The following is a 25,695-nucleotide window of genomic DNA, read 5'->3' on the forward strand; positions in this document are numbered from 1 at the left end:
CTAGTCTCTGTCCTGGTTTCAAGGTTACTTCTGGAGGAGACTTGGCATTTCAGCAATAGATAAAAAAATCCTTTTTAAGAAAGAGCAATGGTGTGTGCCAATATTTTCTGTTTCAACTTTTTGTCAAAAATAAATAAACAAAAATATATGTACTTTAACACAAAAATATATGCCCTTTAACACAAAGATATTTTATATATATATATATATATATATATATACACGCCGTATATCAAAACTAGTAAAAGAAAGATAAAATATATTAAGTCAAACTGCAGGTAAAAAACATTTAATTATGCAGCCTATCAATATTGTATTTGACAATGAATCACAAGAATATATCATGAATGGCTGGATGCTATTTCAACCTTATACATATTAGGTTGCCACAGGTTACATTAAAATCTTACAACAATTGAACGTAACACAAATCTACAATACAATGCTGCAAAAACTATGAATAATGTAAAAATAGAAAAGAGGAAACGGAAGCTACAAAAACTAATTCTTTTACTTTGAATTTATGACACACAAATATCACAAATCCCCACAATATCGGGATTCTACGGTGAAGTGATAGTGATGGAATCATTCCTGTGATGGAATGATTCCCCAGACAACATGGAAAGTTTTAATACATTTATTAGAATATGAATATAGCAGATCAAATCTGAACTTAATCAAAATCAGTTTGATAATTAGTAATGTATCCCATAATTAATGAATTCAGTCAAACACAATTATATTTTCAAACACAAAAAGCACACATGCAGAGTGTTCCAAGGATGTTGTGCAATACTATATATACTAAAAACAATTTACCAGTCATATTCTTAAGAACCATATGCGCAATTTTTTCATTTTTACAATGATGCTAGACTTGGCTGCAAGGCAGCCTCAGGGCAGCATGGACCAGTTATTGGGAAGGACTATTCTTATCAGCAAATTGGATGCAATCATTTGGCTTTTGGTCAAAATCCACTCAAATGTAAGAATTTATCCAAAAATCTGAAACATAATCTTAACTTTGGTCATATTTCTGAAATCGCTTCAGAAAAATTATTTTAGAGGCCAGAAATAAAACACATTTCTGAGATAATAATTGAATATGTGCTGTATTAATAAACACTTGCTTCCCAGCCAAAAAGCAGCCTCTGCAAGTAGCTTACATTTATTGGTCATTGCTATACTGCAAAGACCAATGTAGCCTCCGGGGGGCACTGGACAGTGTCTCCCTGAGCCGGTCACAAACCCAGATAAATGCATGGGAAACATGGGATTCAAACCTAATAATCTCATACTGGATCAGTCGAAGCCCGGGTTAACAACGACCGCCGTTGGTACCGATGACCTACAGGGTACCAGTGGAAATTAGGCTACTGTGGGTCGAAGAAGGAGAGGAGGAAGGTGTGCTCGGAAGCAGAGAGAAAAGAGGAAAGGCAAGAATCTGGGACTGCCTGAAAGGACTTTGAATATCGGGACTATGACAGGAAAAGGTAGAGAGTTGGCTGATATGATGCAGAGAAGGAAGGTAGAGACACTATGTATCCAGGACACCAGGTGGAAAGGTAGTAAAGATAGAAGCTTAAGAATATCTTTGCACGTTTTCTGTAATGAAAACGCACTTACAAGGATGCATCCAAACAAATAGAGACACTGTGTATCCCAAGCCTTGTCTGATTTAACGGAATTCCATTATACATTTCTTTGATGGAAAGTTTTGAATTTTCCAGTAAATAATTTATCTTTGTTCAGAAGGGCTTTTTCCTTGACAGAGAATGTGCTCTTGAAGAGTGCAGAGCCCTGCCAAGGCCAATAGTTCAAAGGATTTGAACTCGGAAAAGGGAGAAGTCATGTGATATATCCGGGGAAGTGAATGAATAACAATGTTAATGAAAGTGGAAAATGTGCTCTGGGAATGGAGGCAGTTCTGGCTTGTAACTGCCTGCCTCTTTCCATTAAAAGACTGGTTTAGTGTAATCTTGTTTACAAGTCTTAAAAAAACAACCTCCGGGTATATAGTTTCAAGGAAAACCCTATGCTTGGCTTTGACATGGATGAATGGTAGCAATGAGAGGAACCTCGACTAACAAGTTGACAATTTGTGTGCATGAGTTTGTGAATGCGGTCCTGCAATTTGTGTGAATGCGTGACAGCAAGTGAAGAAATGCTTGTGCTATTTCTGCAGGGGTTCACACACCAAGTGGACAAACAATCTATTCCAATTAAAGCGAGCTGCTGTGCTTGTGACTGTAGAAGAGGCTGTGCTCCATTGGATCACATCATCCTTTGAACAACTCCAGAATAGGTAATTGTGAAGCAGCGGAAACAGGCCCCTTCAGGAACAACTACTATGAGCTGGTGTCTGGCTGATTGGTTGCGTTCCAAGTAAGTCTTGAAAGTTTCTCTGAAAATTTTGGCCACGGGAGAAACAAAAGGATGGAGCCCAGGTTAAGGGGCTGGGCCTTGGATACTGCTTGTATTCCCAATTAACTGATCTTACTAATTTTGGTGTGAGAGAATGAAAATGATTTATTTTGTCTAAATAACTTAACAGATGCCTCGTTTCATAGTGTAATAACCCTCAACTACTCTGCAACACTTACAAGTTGATTTTCAAGATTGACACACCAGTCTCATCGTAGTAATCCTTATTACTGCTGTTGGAGTTTGTATGTGTGTGTATGTGTGTGTATGTTCAGATCCTAGAGCTGAGTAGACACACATAGGCTCATGGACCAGGATGATGAATACCATCATAGCTGTATGAAGTTTGTTTACATTAATCAATTCCACGTCTCCTGCACTATTGAGACAAACATCAATTCACTCTCTCATTTACATGTCTGGGAAATTTCTAAATTGGATCTCCCATTTACCAACGGCATGTTTTTGGGCTGTGGAAGGAAACCCACACAGATACAGGGACAACATACAAATTCCACACAGAACACCTCCCTGTCAGAAATAAACTAGGGACCTTCTTCTGAAAAATTAAGTTCAAGTGAAACAAAAAAAAACAAAACAAAACAAAATAAGACATACAAAAAAGACAGACCAAGTAGTTGCCACTGAATTCAAAACTGGATAAAAAAAATGTCATGGCTGATCTTAATCTAAGCGTGGAGGATTGTAATTGCATAATCTGGCAGTAGAGCCAGTCAGTGTGAGACATATTTGATCATCAATGTGAAAATTATCAACAAGGCAGAGACTCAAGAAACGTTAAACTGATGGACTGCTGATTCACAGCCTTATGACACTTTGAAAGACAAAGACCACAATTTTTTTGAAATATTAGTTGCATCTTTTGGTCTCAAATTGTTATATAAATAAAATCACCTATTTGAATCATAATCAATCATAATAAATGAGGAAAAAAAACACATGTACAAAGGACAAAAAATAAAAACATTTGGCTCAACTTGAGCAGCTCTTCAAAAATCCAAGCATATTTTATCAGTTTGTCTTTTAATTTCTATTTTCGGTACAAAAATTGTTATAATAGAAACATTGAATATGTAAGTACTCTTCACCAATTCAGATAACTTCTATAACTTCTTCGGTTTAAAGCGTCACGGCAGTACTGTTTATCTTTAAAATGAAACAGGTCTTCAACCAAGAGAAGATTGACTGACATTTTGCAGTTTCATCCCGATTTCAAGAAATGCATTTCTGTCCTGTCTTCAAGATGTGCTATGGCGATCTGGAGACATGAAGCTCAAGAGCAATACAGAAAGTAGGAAGTTCTGCCTCTGTTATTACAGAACAGACCAGATGACGCTGGGAGCTGTCTAATAATCTTACAACTGGGTTCAGGCTGCACCTTACAGAGCATCACCATGTTCTCTTTGTTTACTCTGTCTTCTTCTTTCCCACAAGCCTGCAGCCAAAGCTGCTATGCCGATTGCCGATAGTAATCTTTCTCAACACTTCACAAGATTCACTATATTATACTATGCCTGCTTTCCGGGGATACAAGCCAGACATAGCAAATAATGTGATGCATTATTCTGTTTTTATGGGGAAACAGGGGTAATGTCATGTCTAGAAAGTGTTCGTAAGCTCTTCCCCAAAACTACATCAGACTGCATTCATATTTACAACAGTAAATATGAAAAAAGAAACTGGGTTTTTCTTGAGCTCAATTTTTCAGAGTTGCGAAGACCCAATTGAATAATCTCTTGTCTGTGCAAAACAAAAACAACAAAAAAAAAAACCCTGAGCATAAACAACTTCTCTTTTGATTTCTGACGGTTCAAATTGTGCTGGGATGTCTCCAACGCCCTCTACCAAATAACGTATTTCCAAATCACACACATTTAAATCTAAATAATTGCTGTACAAGAAAATGACATTCATTTAAGATTTATATAATCAAATGCACTTGCTTTTGTTAACAAAAAAGATTCAGGTCATTGATAACCCAGTCCTACTGTTTTAAAAGTATACCGCAGAGAAAAAAAAGGTAGGAATGTGGTTCCATAAATGTAGACGTATTCAAGAGAGCAGTACTTGGATGACAGGGAAGTTCAAAATATGCTTGTACTCATGTGAGTTAACTCTCAAAGAGCTGTCTTGTTTGTTTTTGCTTTTCTTTAATATCTATGACTTCATCGAAGAAGGATCATGGGTGAATAGAATAAATAGTCGTGCTAAAAATAAAATATATCTTTATTATGGTATTAATTCTTCTCTTAAAAGACACTATCATAAACAAATGAAGATGTCTATGAGCATTTTTATAATTTGTAAGACAAGACAAGAGTTCATTTGCAAAAACAGATCAAACGATTTCTTAATTAAAAAGAAATACTGACTGTAAAATTAAGATTTAGATTATTGTACTTCATTTCATTTTTCATAGTTAATGCATCTCAACCATGGCTCGTCTGATTTTACAAACAAATTCTTCCAATATATATGAGCTTTTGCCTGAAAGTGACACAGTAAACCATAGCAGCAGCAAAATGTTCTTCAGAGCTCCAAATATATACACGAAACATTATTGTGTTGTGTTAGCCAAGTCAAACAGGGAGGCGTGACAATGTTAAAGTCCTTAGTACTTATCATAACATATCAGCAGGCACAGGAAAAATGTCCTTACCAAAGTCAAAATGAAGAATTTTGCTTTGATCAGGCAACAAGCTAAACAGCAGTGTTTCCAGCCACACAGAGAGACGGTAAAATGCAAATGTGTGATGATGAAAACAAAGAGGTGAATGGCAAACACTAACGGAGCACGGCCCTATCTGCTGTCTACCCTGATATTTGGCTTAATCATATAAATGTCGTCGTATAAAAATAGATTTAGGTTGGATTTACATTTGTTAGCGTAGAAAACATCACTGCTGATGCTTTAAAAATCCTCTTGGCCCGGCTCAAACCCTCCAATTGAATGTTTGACCAACCATCTCAAAGAATTTCTCGTTCGGTTTGTGAAAGAAACGGATGAGTTTCTGCAGTACAGCAGGGGCCACAGTGGGATGAGTCCTGCCTTTAGAATTGTGTAAGCACCGTTCTCCCCCATCTTCTCTTAAACAGTAGAATCCCTTTGTTTTATTGAAATAAAAATTTGAAGCATTTATTTCAGGTTTCAGCTTCAGGAATTTCTCCACTTTTTTAAGCTCAGGAAGGGGATCCCTGATCAAAGTATCCCCATCCACAAGGTGGATGCTCTCCAGAGGGAAATAGTGAAGCCAGTTCTGCATGTGTATATGATACAGGCTGCGATTGAGAGCTTTGTATTCCAGATTGAGCTCACCATCCTTCATCAGCAGTGACTCTATTGACGGATTGCTCTTATGCTTTTGGAGACGGTTGCAAAAAATCTGGGTGTAGTCTGAGAGCAGCCTCTCAATGGGATCTCTGAGGATAAGTAACAGCTTGATTTCAGGGTTCATGTGATAGATGCGTCTGGGGACCTTTAAAGAGTTAAAATAGGCCGGCGTCTTCTCCACAGTCAGTTGACCAGGTAGAGAGTAAGGCATCTGGCTTCGATACCAAGTCAAGCCACTTTGATAGTGACTCTCAACATCAAAGAAGTGCACTTCTTTCTGAGCTGCCGCCACCCCACTGTGCAGACTGAGCATCTCCAGAAGTGCCCGTGTCCCACCTTTCCTTACACCAATAATTATAATCTGCGGAAACCGTTGGAGTCTGGGATCCCCGTTAGTCCTGTTGTCGGTGGATAACAAGGTGGGAGGTAAAGACGGTCCCTCATCAGCTGTCGGGCTGGAGGGAATGGGGGTAGATTGTAACGCAAAAAGCAGTAGCCCGACAGCCAATGCTGCCATGAGGGAGGTCCTGACTTTGGATGATTTCAGCCTGGCAAAAACACCAAAACTGTATCATTGAAAGAGCAGCTCCTTGAAGACAATGGCTTTTCCTTTACCAAGAACAGCAACTGCAAAAAAAGAGAGGGATATGAGCAGATGAGAATCCAGCAAAGGCAAAACTGATAATGACATGGTGGCTCCATAATGTCAAAGTACAGTAAACCATTGCATTATTTTTCCCTAAATCATTATTTGGACATTTAAGTCACACATTATGTGACTGGATAAACTTTGCACTCCAAGAACCCGTTAATATCCAAAATAGATCACATTGATTATCAGTGCAGGGGAGTCTACAGTTCTACCTAAACAATGTGCAGCTGAAATATCAACTGGGTTTGACTCCACCTCTATGCAAGCCTATGTGCAGTAAAGGGAGTTAAAATTATTGGTTGCAATGACACATACTAAATCAATAATATATTTGATTATTCACTTGGAAAATTATGGTGTGGATTAATGTGATTTCAACATTAACAACAATTGATAAATAAATGCATGACATAAAACTGTTACATTATAATTTAATTATTTGAAAAAAAAAAAATGATCAAAGTGAAGCGGCGGGAGACAAACGGACGCACTCGAGTTCTGCGCCTTCTATCGCGGGATCGAGACCCGCACATTTCCTAAAAGGCAAACGGGAAAAAAAAAAAAAAAACACTCGAAGGAGCAAGGAAGGAAGGAAGGCAGATGTCTTACCCTACAGCTTCCCGCCGGACAAAGATTTCATTTTGTGCAGCGGCGGTTTTTCCACGGCGCAGATTTGTCCAAACACCGCAACCGCGGACGATCCATGCGCTTCGTTGCGAGGACGCGAAAACTCGCCTCTGCCCGGGACGTTCACTCCACCGGAGCGCCCCCTCTTTCTCTCTTGTGTTCGAGATTCTCCTCTCCTCCGGATTTTTGACCGTCAGCTGTTGTGGCAATAAGCCTGCGGGACCTCCCCTCCCTCTGACTCACGTTGATGTAATACGTTGGTACGATAAACACTGCCGGTATGAGAGAGAGAGGCTCCAGCGGTCGGCCCAGGTGTGCGGGGATCATGTCCACACACGCACAGATAAAGTTCACTGTGCAGTAGAAAGGCATGTTTATGTAACATGAGAGACAGAGAGATTCAGGGTTTATGGACTTTGAGTCACCGACTGTGACTGACATTCTTTTCTGAATAAACTGTATCTTTCCTCAAGGGAGGACACACTGACAGTAATATGATTCAACCCCCCCTCCATGTAAGTGAGACATCCAATGTTGAAAACCTTGTTCAATAAGCATCGCTTTTTTATCTCACAGATGAGAACCAAGGTAAATCTGCTATCCTACATCCGGCAATGAAAAACTTGTCACAGCACACGTGTGCACATTTGACAGCATGCAAAAAGGTCTCTTCGTTTTCTTTTTCCGTTAAAATCGTATTCATCTGTAATTGTGTAATAGAGCAAAGCAATATGTGATTTCCCATCCTGGTTCTAACTGTTATTGAAGGCAGCACGGCAAGAATATGGAGCATGGATGACAATTTAGGCCTGTTATACACATGCAAATTTCTACATTCATGGGGGGTCAAGGCTGTCATAAAAGGTCAAGGCTGTCCTTAGTACTTAAAAAGGGATCCCATCATGAACAGTATGGAAACGTAAGCGTCCGGCAAGACCAAGCGGCAGTAAGGACATTCACACATAAGCAAATAAATCTTACAGAGTGAATGAATGATTTAAAAAAAAAAAAAAAGACATCTGCCTTTTGCTTTTCATCTCATTTATAAGTGCTGATATGGCCAAGAGGGTCTTCACATTGCTTGTACATGCAGTTTAGTAATCCCTCAATTGTAACCCCCCTACTCCTGAAAGTGGGAATTCAGCAAAGTCCTGGAGCAAGCACAGACAGCAAAACCCCACTGTGAGCACCACCTGACTACATTAACGTGACAAGTGTTCATCATCACGGACCAGAACCACCACCACTTCCCCCTCAGCCTTTTCCTTAGACTCATAAATAGTTTGATCAGACTGGGAACCAAGTTGCTAGATTTTTTTTTCAATTTCAAATATAATTTTTTTACATTAAATTTTAGTTGGCTCTACCACACATTAAATTTGTCATGACTGCTGATTCACAAAATTCCTTTAGTTGGAACCCTGCTGTTGACAGGTAATGATCAAGACTGAGTCATAGACCCAAATCTACAGTAAGAAGATTCCTTGAGATTTTACAATACAGAATGCAGAAATCCAAGCAAACATCTGTGGTCTGCAGTTTAGTCATGTGTACTTCTTTTTTCTGTAGCAATTTGTAATATAAGGTATTTGTTTTTTTTTTTTTTTTCAAATTCTGATTTTGGCCAAGGGATCACTTTTTGTTAGCAATGCAGCCTTGGGGCGGCAAAGGCCAGTGTCTCCCTGAGCCAGTCCCAAGCCCGGATAAATGCAGTAGGCATCAAGAAGGGCATCCGGCTTAAAACTTTTACCAAAACCAAACATGCAAATCAAACCTAGCAATCCCATACTGGATCAGTCGAGGTTCAGGTTAACAACGACCGCCATTGGTACTGATGACCTACAGGGTACCAGTGGAAATTGGGCTACTGTGGGTTGAACAAGGAGAGGAGGAAGGCATGTTAGGAAGCAGAGAGAAAAGAGGAAAGGCAAGAGTCTGGGATTGACAGAAGGGACTTTGAATATCGGGATGTTGACAGGAAAAGGTAGAGTTGATTGGCATGATGCATATAAGGAAGGTAGTTACTATGTATCCAGGACACCAGATGGAAAGGTAGTAAGGCTAGAAGCTTAGGAGCAGGTTTTAAGCTGCGCTATCATGGTACTGACAGGAAGAGAAATGGAGTAGGAGTCATCTTGAAGGAGGAGTTTGTTAGGAATGTTCTGGAGGTAAAAAGATTGTCTGATAGACTTATGAGTCCGAAACTGGAAATTGAAATGCTCAGTGTTGTTAGTGGCTGTGCCCCACAGGTGGGATGTGAGTAACAGGAGAAGGAGAAGTTCTGGAATGAGTTAGATGAAGTGATGCAGAATATCCCCAGAGATGAGAGAATGGTAATTGGTACAGACTTCAATGGACATGTTGTTGCAGGCAGTGGAGGGGATAAAGGAGTGATGGCCAGATTTGGTATACAGGATGGGTATCCAGAATTTGCAAAAAAGATGAAAATGGCTTCAGTGAACACTTTTTTCCAGAAGACAGGAACATAGGGTAACTTATTAGAGCGGAGGTAGGAGTACGCAGGTAAACTTTGTGTATTGTCTTGTGTACACTGTCTTGTGTATTGTAGACGAGGTAATCTGAAGATCAGTGACTGCAAAGTAAAAGATGAGAGTGAAGCCAGACAGCATAGGATGGTGGTTTGAAGGATGATTGGTGACCAGGAAGATCAAGAAGACAAAGGCAGAGCTGAGGTCAAAGTGGTGGAAGCTGAAAAGGGTGGAGTGTTGTATGATTTTCAGGGAGGGGTTGAGAAAGACTCTGGGTGGTCAGGGAAAGCTTCCAGATGACTGGACAACTATAACTAATGTGATCAGGGAGACAGGTAGGGGAGTACTTGGGTGTATCACCTGGAGGGAAAGTAGATAAGGAGACTTGGTGGTGGAATGAGGAAGTGCTGGAGTACAGAGAAAGCAGTTAGCAAAGAAGAATTGGCACACTGAGTGGACTGAAGATAACAGACAGGAGTACCGGGAGATACAGTGTAAGGTAAAGATAGAGGTAGCAAAGGCAAAACAAAGGGCGTACGATGACTTGTATGATCGGTTGGACAGTAAGCAGGGAGAGAATGATTTATACAGGTTGGCAAAACAGAGAGATGGAGATGGAAAGGATGTACAGCAGGTCCGGGTGAGGATAGAGAAAGAAATGTATTAACAGATGCTAGAGGAGTGGTGGAATGAGGAATAGGAAAAAGAGGCAAGAGTAGAAGAGGTGACTCTTGTGGACCACAAAGTAGCAGATATTAGTAAAAGTGAAGTGAGGAAGGCATTAAAGAGGATAAAGAGTGAAAAGGCAGTCAGTCCTGATAGATACCCGTGGAGGTCCAAGAGACCGTCTGGAACAGCGGCTCACTGGAGATGTTGAGGGTGTTGAGGGTGCAGACAGGCGGGACGCCTCCATGGAGGTATCACAGATGACCGCCCTGCTAGCAATCAGCTGGTGGACAAGCGCTTCCGACTTCAGGAAGGCAACCGCAGCTCGGTTCATTCTATTCTATAATTTATTTGCCATCCCATTTGTGGTGATTTTAGAATGGATGTTGATAATGGATGTTTGATGCTTTGAAATATTGGGTTCGGAGCACAATCAGACATCATTTTATTAATAAGCGAGTGCTACAAATGCAGTCTGTGGTGTTGATCTACAGAAGGACTTGGTCTCTGGCCTGAGCATTGTGAGCCTCAGTCTGGAGACTGGACAATTGTCCCTTTTGTGTGAATCAAGTCAGTGTCTACCTGTATATATTTGTGTAGGCTTGTGAGTGCAAACTTGTGTTTTCAGAGCCCAAAGAGAAAAAAAAAAATCACCAGAGCCCATCACAATTACTTAATAATGGTTGTGTGCCTCACTGTAAAAGACACTAGAGCCCTGACACCAGGGCCTGCATTTAGAGAAAGTGACTAAAAAGGCATTTGATACGTTAGGGTTCTTTTAATAGGTTATTGTATTCCAGTTAACTGTCTGTTTGGTAAATGGTTATATCTATTAAAGAATGGAATTAAGTTTAACTGATAAACTTGTGTTTTGTGCCAGGCCAAAGGTTTATTGCTCAATGGGACTTAAGAGAAAGGAAACAAAGAGGAATCCTTGCACTGAGTTGAACTCAACTCAAATTTAAATTGAAATAGTCCAAATGATTGGATGTTCAACTGGGGCTAATTTTAATGCTGTTGGCTAATTTTGATCTATTTGGTATACCATTGTCTTTGAAAGGTTGTGATGTGTTTTCTCACTTGATTAACATTTGAAAATAAAAGGCAGCTTTGTGTCCTTGACTTGGTACAGGGTCTGGTGAACTTTTTGTGATTTTTGTACTGACCTATACTACTCTGTATCCACAGACTCCTCTGAAGTTTTCAAACACTTGTGCTTTTTATAGATTGTTAAAACTGGTTAAGTACATTTTTATTAAAGGAGATCTTTAATCCCCCACATAAAGTCTCAGATTTCAGTATATTTCATTTCAATAGAGCCATCATGTAGTGTTTCTTTTCTTTATGGGAAATACAGTATGAAGTAAAATTCAAAAGAACTGCAAAAATGTCCCACTTTTAAAGCATTATGTAAAAATCTTACTCAGCTGAGGTATCTTATTTGACATTTAACCTTTAATTGCTCAGTAACCCTCTGTTCACTTGAGCAAAGACTGCAGCTAAACTCTCTTAAGCTTCCATTCTTTTCATCTTGGTTCTTTTCTGAGCATAACACATAAACATTGGGTAAATACAATACCTGTGCTTTCAGGAGTCAGAGTGCTCTTCTGAATTACATTACATTTGTGTACATAAGGGATTTACACTGGATGTAAAGTGCTTCAGACAATTTAAACCTGCAAGTAGCATTTTCACATGTTGGTCAATATAATAGGTGGGGCATGAATGAATGGTTTCATATGTTTATACGCACAACAATGTCTGCAGTGGCTCTTTTCACTGTCATGCAACTTATTCAGAACTGATGTAAAACATCACATTCAATGCAGTCTTTTTGCATTGGCTTTTTATATTGAGGCAAGAATCACCTTTTTCTGACAAAAAAAATACAGTTTATTTAGTTGAGTAGTTCCACGGGCTACATTTTTGTCATAAAATTTGGACGTCACATCATAGTTGTTTTCCTTTGATTTTTCGACTAATATTTCTTGTTATTAGCATGAAGCATGAAGAGTACATGAAGAGTGCTCATTTTATATACTCAGAATATAAGGTCTTAAATCATCAGCACAATGATTGATATTTTTAGATGGAAATTTAAATCTGCTAAATTTCCAACCCATCTTATTCGTCAAAAATTTGTCTTTATTTGATACTGGTGCATAAAACCAATGTAATATGATGCTGTAACATATACTCAGATTTTACTTGTGGTTGAGAGAGCTGTACATTGCCTTTAACTTCTGCTTCTTCTGAAGTCTCTGGTTTACTTAGGAGCATTTTATTCTATCATATATTATTAACTCATTTCATTATAATACCACTGAGGGAACACTTTAATGCAAGACTGTTCTTTGACTAAATTCTCTACAGAAGTTATTTCCTCACCTGGAGGGAAGCATGAGTCCCAATCCCACAAAAAACAATTGTTATCGACTTTATTAATTCGAGGAAAAAAAGCAATTCCTGGATCACATGTTATCACTGAAAATGATTTCATATCTTGATATTTTGATAAATGAGAATCTTTTCAGATACTTGAGCAGTGCTGGTCAAATCCACATTAAAAGTGACTGAATGCACAAGATACTTGAATGCCTCAGAAAACCCAAATGATGAGGAAATGAAATTTGTTTCACTAACCAGGATTAGATCATACAAAAGTAGTACATTTTAGTGCTCAGACACATATGAGAGTACTGTAATCTGCAAGCTTTTAAGGTCTAATGTTCTTCTCTGAGTTGGGGGGACAACAGAGTGAGGGTATTTGTAGATCAGAAAGAGTCATGAGTTCTGTTGAGTTGTAGAACAGGAGGACTCGGTACTAAACTATACTAGTTCAGGTAATGTGACGTCCAATTAGCAGTGACATGAGAAAAAGCGACAAGAGGTTCCTTGTATTCCATACCTTACATCTCCCTACTTGATAAAAGGACATCACTTCATTTCTACAATCTTAAACATTTCCTGGAATTTCATTAACCCATTTCTCTCTCTATGGTTAACTAAACACAGGTGTATCATTTGGATAGTTTGAAAAACTGTTGCCCGGATTCAGGATAAAAGGAGCCTCTCACATAGATGGATATATGTGTATATATATGTGCAACTGAAGGTTTTCTGAAAGCCGATGAATACAGTGAAACCTGTGCAGAACCACAAAAAAGAGCGAGGACAGGATAGCCAACAGTTCAAGGAAGAGCTGAGAAACTAAGAAGAATGCCTCTCTCTGGATAATTATACAACAATGATCAATGATTGTGTTCATTGCTTCACTGTTGTTGCTTTGACAGTTTCAAGAAAGTGTTTGCAAAATCACTTTAACATCATATTTAAGAGAGAATCTTTTTGTAAGGCAATACGTTTCTGCTAATCACTGGGAACAAGACAAATTGCAAGTGTTTAGGTAACTCAGAAGATTACTGTTTCAGTACTATAAAATATCTCACCAAATGTTGCAATCACCTGTGGAAACAGCTCAGACTGAAATCAATGTTTCCAAGGAGGTGTAATGATGCATTGGTCTGAATCAATAAACTGCTTACATGATCAACAACATAGTGTCACAAGTGCAAATGTGAAAAATCTGATATTTGATACCTAACTTCATATGGTAAGCCATTGTTATGGTACAAACAGACAAACAGAATGTCGGAGCTTGGTCCACATTGCCGGTTGTAAGTTGGACCCATTTCCGGTGAAAGTTGGACTCAGCCAGGGCTGCCCTTTGTCATCAATTCTGTTCATAGCTTTTATGACAGAATTTCTAGATGCAGTCTGGGCATTGCAAGGATCCGGTTCCGGTTTGGTGGCTGCAGGATGAGTCTCTGCTCTCTGCAGATGATGTGGTTCTGTTGGCTTCATCAGGCAATGATTTGCAGCTCTCACTGGGGCTATTCGCAGCCGAGTGCAAAGCAGCCAGGATGAGGATCAGCACCTCCAAATCTGAGACCATGGTGCTCAACCAGAGATGGGTGGAATGCGGGGAATAGGTCCTGCCTCCAGTGGAGGAGTTAAAGTATCTTGGGGTCTTGTTCACGAGTGAAGAAAGGATGTAGCAGGAGATCGACAGGCGGATCAGTGCGGCGTCTACAGTGATGCAGACTCTGTCCCGCTCAGTTGTGGTGAAGAGGGAGCTGAGCCAGAAGGTGAAGCTCTCAATTTACCAGCCAGTCTACTTTCCCACCCTCACCAATGGTCACGAGCTGTGGGTAGTGACCAAAAGAGCGAAACTGCGGATACAAGCGGCTGAAATGAGTTTTCTCCGCAGGGTCACCGGACTCATTAATCCAAGAGGAGCTCAGAGTAGAGCTGCAGCTCTTCTGCATAGAGAGGAGTCAGATGAGGTCGGTCAGGCATCTGGCCAGGATGCCTCTTGGACGCCTCCGGGGGGAGATATTCCAGGCATGTCCATCAGGGAGGACCATGGGGAAAATCCAGAACACGCTGGAGAGTCTATGTCTCCAGGCTGGCCTGGGAATGCCTTGGGGTCCGCCGAAAGGAGCTGCAGGGGGAGAGTAGAGGGAGGTCTGGTCCTCACTGCTCTGGCTCTGGCCCCGCGACCTGACCCCAGATAAGCAGGGGAAGATGGATGGCTGGACGGATGGATGGAGAAATCTGCAGATCCTGTGATATTGGCTTCTATGGTATGATTGTCTCAATATTGTTATGTAATAAAGCTTCTGGTTAACACCCCTAATTCTGTCACTAAATTAATTTTTGCATAAATGTCACTTCTGGCACAATTTGCCAATTGATTAGAGTTCAAGAAACATTATTAAAGAAAAAGAGCATTTTTGTGTTAGGGCTCAAAAGTAGCAAACACCTCAGATAAATTATACACTAAATTACCATGACCATGTATTTCCCTTTTGATGAATCCATCCTCTTTCCGCTTATCTTGGAGTCTTACTAGCTGAGGTCATGCCTCACACATTCTGCTTTGCTGTTCCATCAATTTCAGATGCACCCAAACAGCATGAAACGCAGGTGTGACTTTATCACATCTGTATCATCCGCATCAGTTGCTGCAGTAGAGACTCTGCTCCACAACAGACTAACATAACGCACTTATGTTATCTGGCAGAAGGATGGTTCACTTTTTTCACCTTAGTTGTGATTTTTAGCATCGCTCATGTCCCTATAATCTCCATGAATATTCCCATCAGAAAACAAGTAATCATTCAACAGTATTTGCCTTCATGTAGCAATTAATTTGTGCTCCTCACTAACTATAAAACTATAAATGTCAACTGAGTCCTTCTGGTATGGCAATCTCCGTAATCAGGCCCTTATTTGTAATGTATGTTCAAATTTGTACCATGTAGTAAATCATTTACCTCAAATAACATAAAATGATAGCATTTTATTTTCAACACACCAGTAAGCTGAATATTTCTTGAAAGATTAAGAGCAGGGACACACATGGACCACACTCTTCTTCTTCAGAGCCCCCGAGACAAACAGAATTTAGCAAATTTGTGTTTATAAAAATGAAAATATGCCTTTAAATAATCAAGTTGCAACATTAGTAGGGTATTCTTTCATCTGTCATGTCCACACTTGGGGTGTGAATCATGCTTTTCATGGAACGGCTGCATATTTCGTTGATAATTAAAAGCACTTTGTGTGCTGACGGTCAATAGGGACTGGGTGGAACTGCTTGACTTGCCAAAAGAGAATGCTTGAATTCTATAAAATTTTAGAAATCTTATCAGTCACTAGCAAGACTATAATAATTACCGTAGGAGAAGTTTTGATTTCAGAATTCTAATTGCTTTGGCAGCAGGAAAATGGTGATCATGTGAACTCTTGTGGGTCCTTCACAACACACTGGAAACCACAGATGCTGAACTTTTTTTGTATATTTTTGCCTCCCAAACAAGCAAACGAGCCTCCTAAGCAAAAATCAACTACGGATCAACAAACAGTTCCCTAATAATTGGCCCAGTCATTGTAACTCTGCCAAGTTACTGTCACTATGTAATTTTGTACAACAGAACTGAGTCATTTGATGAGACTGCACAAAATCAAGGCTTCAAATTATGGTACTTAAGACAAGCCCAAAAATATACTAATGGTATCCTTTCACAATATAGTCTGTGTCAAGAGATTTAGTACACACAAGGAGTTCTGGGTGGAATAGCAAGAGGCAGGAGGTGAGACACATGCTGTTAGATTCCAGTTTTATTTACAACAGGCAAACCACAAATTCTAGACTGTCAGTTCCTCCACTTTGACATTTTGATGGATGTTTTCCATTTATCACCAGATCTTTTTAATTTTGTTCCAGTCACCTGATAAACAAACACACATCAAGGTGAAGCGCTACTGTAGCTCCACATTTTGTATGTGGCACATAATTGTGATGTACAAAAATAAAAATTATATTGTCAATAAAGAATTGAAAAGCATGGTGTGCAAAAGTATTCAGCCCGCCTTAGTCAATACTTTGTGGAACTTCCTTTTGCTGCATACAGAGCTGCAAATCTTTGGGGTATACAGTATCTCTGCCAGCTTTCCACATCTAGGAACTAAAATTTTTGCCCAATTTTCTTTGCAAAAGGGCCCAAGCTCAGGTGGATTAGAGTGTTTGTGAGTGACAGTTTTCAGACCTTGTCAAAGATTTTGGATTCAATTTAGATCTGGAATGTTTTGTTTTAAACCACTTCATTGTAGGCCTGGCTTTATGTTAAGGGTTTTTGTCCAGCTGGAAGGTGAACTCCTACCAGTCTCAAGTATTTTGCAGACTCTCTTTTGCAGTCTTTTGCAGTCTCCTACTGGTATTGTCCAAGATTGCATTGTATTTAGCTCCATCCATCTCCCCTGTCCCTGCTGAAGAGAAGGACCCCCAGAGAATGACACTGCCACCACCATATTTGACAGTGGGGATGGTGTGTTCACCATTGTGTGCATTGTTAGTTTTCCACCACACATAGCATTTTGCATTACGGCCAAAAATGCTCAATTTTGATCTCATCTGCCCAGAACACCTTCTTCCACATATTTGCTATGCCTCCCACATGGCTTCCAGCAAATTGTAAGCAGGACTTCTAATGGTTTTCTTTCAACAATGTCTTTCTTCTTGTTATTCTTCCATAGAGGCCAGATTTTTGTAGTGCATGACCAATAATGGTCCTATGGACAGATTCCTACACCTGAGCTGTGGATCTCTGCAGTTCGTCCAGAGTCACCATGACCCTCTTGGCTGAATCTCCGATCAGTGCTGTCCTTGTTTCAGCCTGTAAGTTTAGGTGGACAGCTGTGTCTCGGTAGGTTTGCAGATGTGCCATGCACCTTCCATTTCGGGATGATGGATTGAACAAAGCTCAGTGAGATGGTCAAAGCTTGGGAAATCTTTTTATAGCCTAACCCTGCTTTTAACTTCTCCACAATTTTATCAATGACTTTTCTGGTATGTTCCTTGAACTTCATGATACTGTCTGCTTCCCAATATTGCCTGAACTAACCTCTGAATATGTGCTGAGATTGCATTACACATAGATGGACTTGATTAAGTAATTAGCACAATCATCGATTATTCAGCAATCAGACAACTTCTGATGGCAATTTGTTGCACTCACAGAATAGGGGGGTGACTCCTTTTGGACACTGCACTTTTTAGTTTTTTTATTTAAAAAACAAACAAAAATGAAATCATGTATCTTTTTTTTGTACTTCACAATTGTGTAGGACTTTGTGTCGATCATGCACATAAAATATATTTATGTTTGTGGTCGTAAGGCTACAAAATGTAGAAGGGTATAAATACTTTTGCAAGCCACTGTAACATGAACTTTGCACCAGAAAGCTGGTTGGTTAGAATCTTTAATCCCCAAATGACTTATGTTCTGTTTGCTTTCACACATAAATCCCAGGTGGGTAAAGCCTGGACAATTTGAAGTATGCTGTGCAATAAAAATGCTCCTCAGTGCCCCATCTATTTCCATTGAAATTTAACAATTTCTTCAACTTGTTTAAGACAATGATAAATATGGCTAATTGTGATCGTAAAATTTGATTAGGTTGCTGAGTTTTGTGACCCCACACCTTGTAAACCCTAGACTCACATGAATAGATTTATTTATTAACCGACCTACATTAACACAAAACAGAGACAGAGCGGAGGAAAAGTTCAGTCCTGTTACAGAATCAGCAGATTGTGACACTATCAATGATGCTGAGCCAAAGGTTTTGTCCTCAATGCAATGTCCTCAACCCCCTTTAAACAATTTAATTTCTATTGGTTTAGGTTCTATTTTGTTGAAATTTGATAATAAAGGATGTTATGCCAGCAATTTTGGTTGTAGCGGGTTGTAAACATTTCACACATACTGCACAAGATTGTGGTGCAGTGAAAACATGCTATCTTGAGATGTATTGAAAAGAGTGAATTCTGTTTATCTAATCTTCATTCATCCTTCATTATCACATTGTTTCTTTTTGGTTGTGCTGGTACAGTTGAAAGGAATACCGCCTTTCAGCAAGCAAAAGGAATACTTTTCTGACAAATGCAAAGAAATTGGAATAGTTTATAAAATGCTGGATTTAATTCACTTGCCTTTGGAGTGATGAAACTGCTCAGACGGAGCTGAGCAGAATGCTGAATCAATTGTTAACAATTCCAGTGTGTTGGCAGCATTTTTGAGGCTCTCTTCCTGTGCCAATGTTGCTTCTGGATCCATTGACTAAACTATTTGTGGGCGGATTGTGTGAAACTTGCACTTCGAACCAGACACATTTTAGAATCTGGTGCCAGTCTTGGAGATAAAACAAGGTCTGTCTGCTAATGGTTGCTTGATGAGGCGTATGATTACTCTTTTTTTTCTCCACATGAAGCCAAAGAGGATGAAGACATAAATCATTTTCCAAAGTACTTTTATTTTCATTGAACTCTTGTGCTACCGAAATGACCTCTGTTCCACTAAACACTCGACAAAGAGATTCAAATAACGTGTGAAATCTTTGTAAAATGTGATTTGATTATTTTCCTGTTCCATAAATGCTGTCCTTGATTGCTTGTCAAGACGTCATACTAGTTTCTCTCATGTGACAAAATGCAAACAGAGGTGTCTGTAAATTAAGTGACATGTTGTGGGAACATACTTGAGAAATACTTTAACGTACTTTAACACTGATCTAAGTAAACATGAATGCCAGATCGTCAGTCATCTCTTTTAGCAGCATATCTGTTAATTCCATGCTTTTTATGATATGAAACATTCCAGCTTTTCTGTTGCCTGAGCTCCTGGTTCCGATTCCATATGTTTTAGATTCATCTGCTTCATCTGCCACCCCTTTGTCATTTTGATTGCTTAGACGTTCGGCACACTTGGTAACTCATTCCTCTCCTGTTTAGACCGTGCCTGTTCTCTACTCCTGTTTGTTCCATCAACCTATAAAAGACGTCGGCTGATAGATCCTATAGTGGATTTGTTGCAATTGTATCAATTGCACAACAGGCATTATCAAACATCCGATGTGTGTTTCAGACATTATTCGAAACTAACGGCACGGTTTACATCTCCTAAATCCCTGTTTGACCTTGAGGTCATCACTAATTCTCTGCCCAGTGAAAACAATTTCTCATGCCTGTAATCCCTCCGAAAAAAGTTTTACATTTCCAGATAACATATTCGACCAATGGAATTTTCATTAAATGGAGAAGTTCTAAAAAAAAGACATAGTAAATTAACCGGTGTTTTGTGACTTTTCATTAACATTGTTGTACATTTGATCAAAAAAAGGTAATTTAAATGAACAATGAAGTTGTGGCCATCACACAGTGAAGGGAATTCAGCAGATACCTGCAAACCAACCTAACAATTTTTTTTTTTTTTTAAGAAATTAGAGCTTTGTGTTCGCAGGTAAATTGCCAAGATGGAGATATTGTCTTCTTTTTTGTTTTCTTTTGAGTTTCTCCCGAGGTCAGGGAGAATACATAGAGGTATCAACAGTGAAGCATTTTCAAAAGAAATACGGATAGATGGATGGATGGATGGATGGATGGATGAAAATAACACACAGCACTCGTTTCCAAAGTCCCAGCATCCCATATGTACATCTGTTCCAGTCCAGCTGAGTCCTTCTCAGATTCACTGAGGCCAAACATTAACTGTTCAAGCCAGAAGAATATTGTTTTCACTGTTAAAATGCCAGTAAGTGTTAGTACCTGGGGTAGAAATAATTTTTTTTTTTTTGTCTTTCCTTCTTTTATCCTCAAGTATGATAAGTGGTATGGTATATGTGTAGAAAAGGCCCCAAAAATCTATTTACACCTATCTCTTTGAAATATTTTTCATTTTTGATGAACCTTAGACCGTTTCTAGTCCTAAAAATAAATGAAAGTTCAGAAAGATCTCATCAACGATATGACGTACTTTTGTTTTATGCTAAACTTTTGTTACTGTGATTAAAATTACTGAGTTGCAGAAATGACTCAATACAAGAAAGCTGGGGTTGTCAGGATTTGTCTAAAACTTGTTTGCATAACTTGAGAAATGGAGCAAAGTGTGCTAGAATTAAAGAATGTTTTGGATCGCAATTATCATGTCATCTTGATGCATGTTCTGATGTCTTGTCTCCTCTATATATTTCAGGTAGCTCATAATTCACAGTTTGTTTTTTGCAGTTTTATCTGTTAACTTCTTTCCTGTAAACTTTCCCCTCAGGTGCAAAGACAAATAAAATGAAAAATACAAAATGAAATTTCCCCTTTTTATTCCTCCAAATGCTCTCTCGGGTGTCTCAGACACAAGCAAATATGTGTAAGTGAGTCACTGGAGCATATCTTCAATTTCAATGACATGCAAAATACAGTAAATTTAAAAATGTAATAAAAATCATCATGAAATGCATATTATTGTTATGGGAACCAGATATCTTAAACCATAATTGTATAACAAAAGCCTCTCACTTGGCTATCAGTTAACCCTTTAGTTGATGAATTAATTACTTTCCATTTTACATGATTAGGGAAAATTCAAAAACTATCTGACTGAAAATGCTTTTAAATCCTCCTTGCATGTCCCGTTCAGAGTTTGTCTGCATGTGATTTGATAAGCCAAGGATACATGGATCACAGTCTTTACAGATAGAAATCAAGTGAGAAGCAGTCAGAGGTTGGGATCAGTGTATGGTGCATGCTGAGTATTTGGTATTGCTATCGCTTATCAGCAGACAGGCATGTTTTGAAGGGCTGAAAGAATTAACAGCATTACCGCATGGATTACAAACCGGAGATTGATGTACTGAGACAAATGATCACTATGTGTCTTATATGTAAATGAATTTGTCAACACATAAACAAACTAAAAAACCCTTCCTGTTTACATTTTATTTTGGAGTCTGTTGTCTGATGAACCAAACAACCCCCTTCATAGTCAGCACGAGGTAAATCAGGGCCAATGGCCTCACTTAATGGTTAAATAGTCAAAGACTCTCCAGAGTCAGCTAGAACTGAAAGAGCCCCTTGGATGAATGGCTAAGTATCTTCAGAAAATCCATTAAATGTAGTTTCTACAAGTTTCAATATCCAGCTTTGGGAGCCCATTTCACCAGAATTAAGAATCTTTTAGAAACTTGTCAGGTGAACTTCCTTGTTGTTCAAGAAAGCATTCCTAAAACAATGCAAAGTTGTTTATTGTTCTGTGTAAAAAAATAAAATGAATTTGCTCCTCCAAGCATGGCTCCTAACTAAAGCTGCAACAGGCAACAGTCATGTCACAAATCCATCTGGCCTCTGTTAAACTCCCAGAATTACACTGGAAAAAAATGTTTGCAAAGCGTAATCAATGTTAAAGGAACAGATAAAAACAAAGAAATGTTAACAGGAAAATAAAAGACTGCACATCCTCTCTTTTGTGTCCTTGGTCTTTTGATATTAAAACTTAAAATTTTCAAGCTAGGTGGGAAAATCCAAGGGCATTTTGAATGTTGCACCTACGACCGGTCATCACGGTCGCAAGATGGACCATTTCTGGCTCAAGAGAACAGCAGGCAACAAAAAAGAATCTTGTCCCACATCCGGCCTCCCAGGGGACAAAGAAATAGGAGAAACAGAAGATTTAAGCAACATCGATGCATGTGAAGAGAAAGGCAATGTTGATTTACATTTCATTCATTAATTTGAAGCTCATCACAACTACATTTTATTCTGCTTGGGTTACATCTATTTAAGATTGGGTTTTCATCCTTTTTTGACATATAAGGCATTTTCTGTCAATAATAGCCCTTGTAAACACTGCTATTTGCACTGTACAACTTCCATGCATATGCAAGTGAAACATCTGTTTCAGATTACCTTTTTTTCAAGTAAATCGTGTCTCCTACTCTAGATTTAAAGGATAGCATTACTAATTGAAGGGGTCAATGCATGATGTTGACTATCCAAAACTACCGCTTGTCTTATACTCAGGGTCACGGGTGGATGCTGGAGCCTATCCCAGCTGTCCTGGAGCAAGAGGCGAGGTCCACCCTGGACTGGTCGCCAGTCAATTGTAGGGCCACATATACAGACAACCATTCACTCACCCATTCTGGCCTATTTTCCTATTTTTTTCCGATGAAACCAGAGAAATCTACGCAGATATGGGGAGAACACACAGAACACAGGAAGGTCAGAAACCAAGTGCCGGAATCGAGCCAGGGCCATTTGTGCTGCAATGCTGAAGCTGAGATCATGGCCTGATGAAGCCAACAGAACCACATCATCTGCAAAAAGCTGAGACTCGATCCTGTGGACACCAAACCGTATCCCCTCAACACCCTGGCTGCACCTCGAAATTCCATCCATGAAAGCTATGAACAGAATTGGTGACAAAGGGTAGCCCTGGGGGAGTCTAATTCTCACCCGAAACGGGTCAGACTTACAACCGCCAATGCTGACCGAGATCCGACACGATCATACAGGGGCTGAACAGCCCGTTCGGTACCCCATGCTCCTGGAGCAACCCCAGCAGGAATGCCGAGGGACACTGTCAAATGCCTTCTCCAGATTCACAAAACACATGTAGACTAGTTGGGCAAACATCCATACCCCCTCCAGGACCCTGCTGAGCTAGCACACTGTTCCATAACCAGGACAAAAGCCACACTGCTCCTCCTCGATTGGAGGTTCATCCACCTGGCGAACCATCCTCTCCAGCCCCGCTGAATAGACCTTACCAGGGAGGCTGAGGAGTGTGATCCCCCTGTAGTTGGAGCACACCCTGTGATCCCCCTTTTAAAAAGCGGGATCACCAGCTCGGTCTGCCAGTCCAGCGGCACTGCCCCCAACATCCACGGATTGTAGCAGAGGCTTGTCAGCTAGGACAGCCCTACAGCATTGGGGAACCCAGGCCGGACCTCATCCATTCCTGGGGCAACGCTACGGAAGAACTTTTTTTTTGGCTGCTTCAGAAGCTTCAGCCCCGGAAATAGGTGAGCCCGTTCCAGAGTCCTCCAGCCCTGCTTCGTCACTGGAAGGCGCTGCTGAAAACATGCAGCTTGGAAATCCAGTAGAGGACCGAGGCAGTTAAAAAAGAACAACTTAAATTATGAAATGAAATGTTAGGGTATCAAAATGTTCCTCTCTGTTGGGGAAGCTCTTGATATTTCTTGAAATGACTCACTTCCCTTCCAGGAAGGATTAGGTGCTAGAGCAGGATGCCAGCTCTTAGTACTTCTGTTTCTTTCACACACAAAATAAATCATCATCACAGACAGGAAACACATCTGATAGCTGTTTGTTACTCCTACAAGATGGAGATAGTGTGCAAACATGTTGACATGTTGTTCAAAATAAACAGAGGTTAAACGAAGCATCCTCCCAGTTCCTCAATCAGTCTTATATTTGGTCTATGATTAATACTCAGTTAATTTATACATTTTGATTTATTGGATGATGTGGAGAATGTATGCATTGATGATCCCAAAAAAAAACAAAAAAAATTTCACCCCCTTGATGGTATAGAAAATTTGGGCTATTCTTAGGTGATTATGGAAAGGTCTTCTGATGTAACAAGTATATCCCCAACTGTCATTCCTGTATTATTATTGACCACTGAGAAATGTTTAAGTGACCGGTGAGTATTAGTAAAACGACTATTTGACCTCGTGTCTGGTCAATAGCCAATGAAGTGGATAAGACAAGACAGGCACCGCTGAAACCATTACACAGAGAGGGTAAATATTGACACCCCGATAGTGCCCGATCGAAAGCTTGGTCATTCCTCTTTTCCTATGGGGAATTACTTTCACTCCCTTTTGTCTATCCAATGCACCAAGTTAAAGAAAAGTGAGTTGAATTTACAGGCAAAAAGCCAGATACACAGCCTTACTTTCAATTACTGAAAAACAAAATAAGACTGATGTTGTTAAGGTTACCTTGAAAACACTCCACCAGTGTTTTCTCTTAGCGTTTAGAGTATAAATAACCAGCCAAATTTCTCAATTGTTTACAGTCTGCCACCATGGTTATATGAGATACAAAAATTTGTCAAAGGTTTTTCCATTAGTCAACATGAAACTGTGTTAAAAAGTCTGATAGACTGAGACCAACTTTGTGAGGAAAGGCAAGCTTGCCTGTACTTCACCTTGACTGGATAAGAGGACACTATGGAAGAGATCATACAGTCTTTCAAATAGATGTTAAATTCATGACAAACCCATTACTCATTATAAGCCCAGCCTTGGTGCAGTAATTAATATTTTCATTCATAGAAGCTTCACAGTTTCAAACAGAGAGGCATCAACTATGTTTGAGATAAAATTACTATATCAATGAAGGGGTGAGAAAGGCAGTCACAAAAAATACTCCATCACGCTGAACGTTTTAACACGTTGTAGCTGGCTTTTGGCTAATGTGAAAAGGAAAGGAGTGTCAGAAAATGGGCTGTGAGCATGAGAGGAAGCCAAACTATTCACAGGATAGGTCTTCACTTTTATAACATCCTCTGGTGACTTCCAGCCAGAGGGCAAAAGAGCTCCATTGAGAAACAATGAAAGTGCTGGCAACAGACATGACAAATATGTTGTTGCAAAAAAAAAATTAAGAATGTGGAAAAATGCTTTATATATTCCTTAAGGCTCAGCCAAAGAAATCAGATCGACAAAAAGCACATAAAGGAAATGACATGATCCAAGGCGGGAAGCTGGCCTAAGGTTAAACCCTGTTTTGCATATGGTGCAAATAGAAAGCAGGAAAAGTGCTGGATCAGAATAAATAGCAACATATTCAATTATAATGAATAGCCAGTTATAGCCAGTTGCTTCAGAGGTCATGTACGTGTAACGTCTTTTAATGGAGATACAGTTAAAAAGAAAATTTGCATCCCTATCATCAAAAATAGAGCATAGGGAAATCAATCAAGCATTACTTTGATAATCTTGTTTTATTCTGGGCACTTAATGCTGACTGATTCGAAAACTAGGTATTTTGTGACATCTCTATTTCCATAGACCAGGGATCGGCAACCTTTACCGCTCAAAGAGACATTTGGACC

General features: G+C 39.6%; 1 protein-coding gene across 1 annotated transcript; it reads right to left on the bottom strand.

The window, feature by feature from the left end:
* Window positions 1–3,454: 3,454 nt before the first annotated feature.
* hs3st1 (heparan sulfate (glucosamine) 3-O-sulfotransferase 1) lies at window positions 3,455–7,448 on the bottom strand. Its single transcript, XM_086158205.1, has 2 exons — window positions 7,041–7,448; window positions 3,455–6,406 (listed from the first exon to the last, which is right to left on the bottom strand). The coding sequence occupies exon 2, from the start codon at window positions 6,294–6,296 to the stop codon at window positions 5,382–5,384; it is 915 nt and encodes a 304-aa protein (XP_086014331.1). The 5' UTR covers window positions 6,297–6,406; window positions 7,041–7,448; the 3' UTR covers window positions 3,455–5,381.
* Between the last annotated feature and the right edge of the window lie 18,247 nt (window positions 7,449–25,695).

The sequence above is a fragment of the Fistularia commersonii genome, chromosome 13 (assembly GCF_037954325.1).
Source record: "Fistularia commersonii isolate RoL2024-O1a breed Wild chromosome 13, RoL_Fcom_v1.0, whole genome shotgun sequence".
NCBI lineage: Eukaryota > Metazoa > Chordata > Actinopteri > Syngnathiformes > Fistulariidae > Fistularia > Fistularia commersonii.

Coding starts and splice junctions, on each gene's coding strand:
- hs3st1 (XM_086158205.1), bottom strand. CDS start 6,296: ATGGCAGCATTGGCTGTCGGGCTACTGCTTTTTGCGTTACAATCTACC.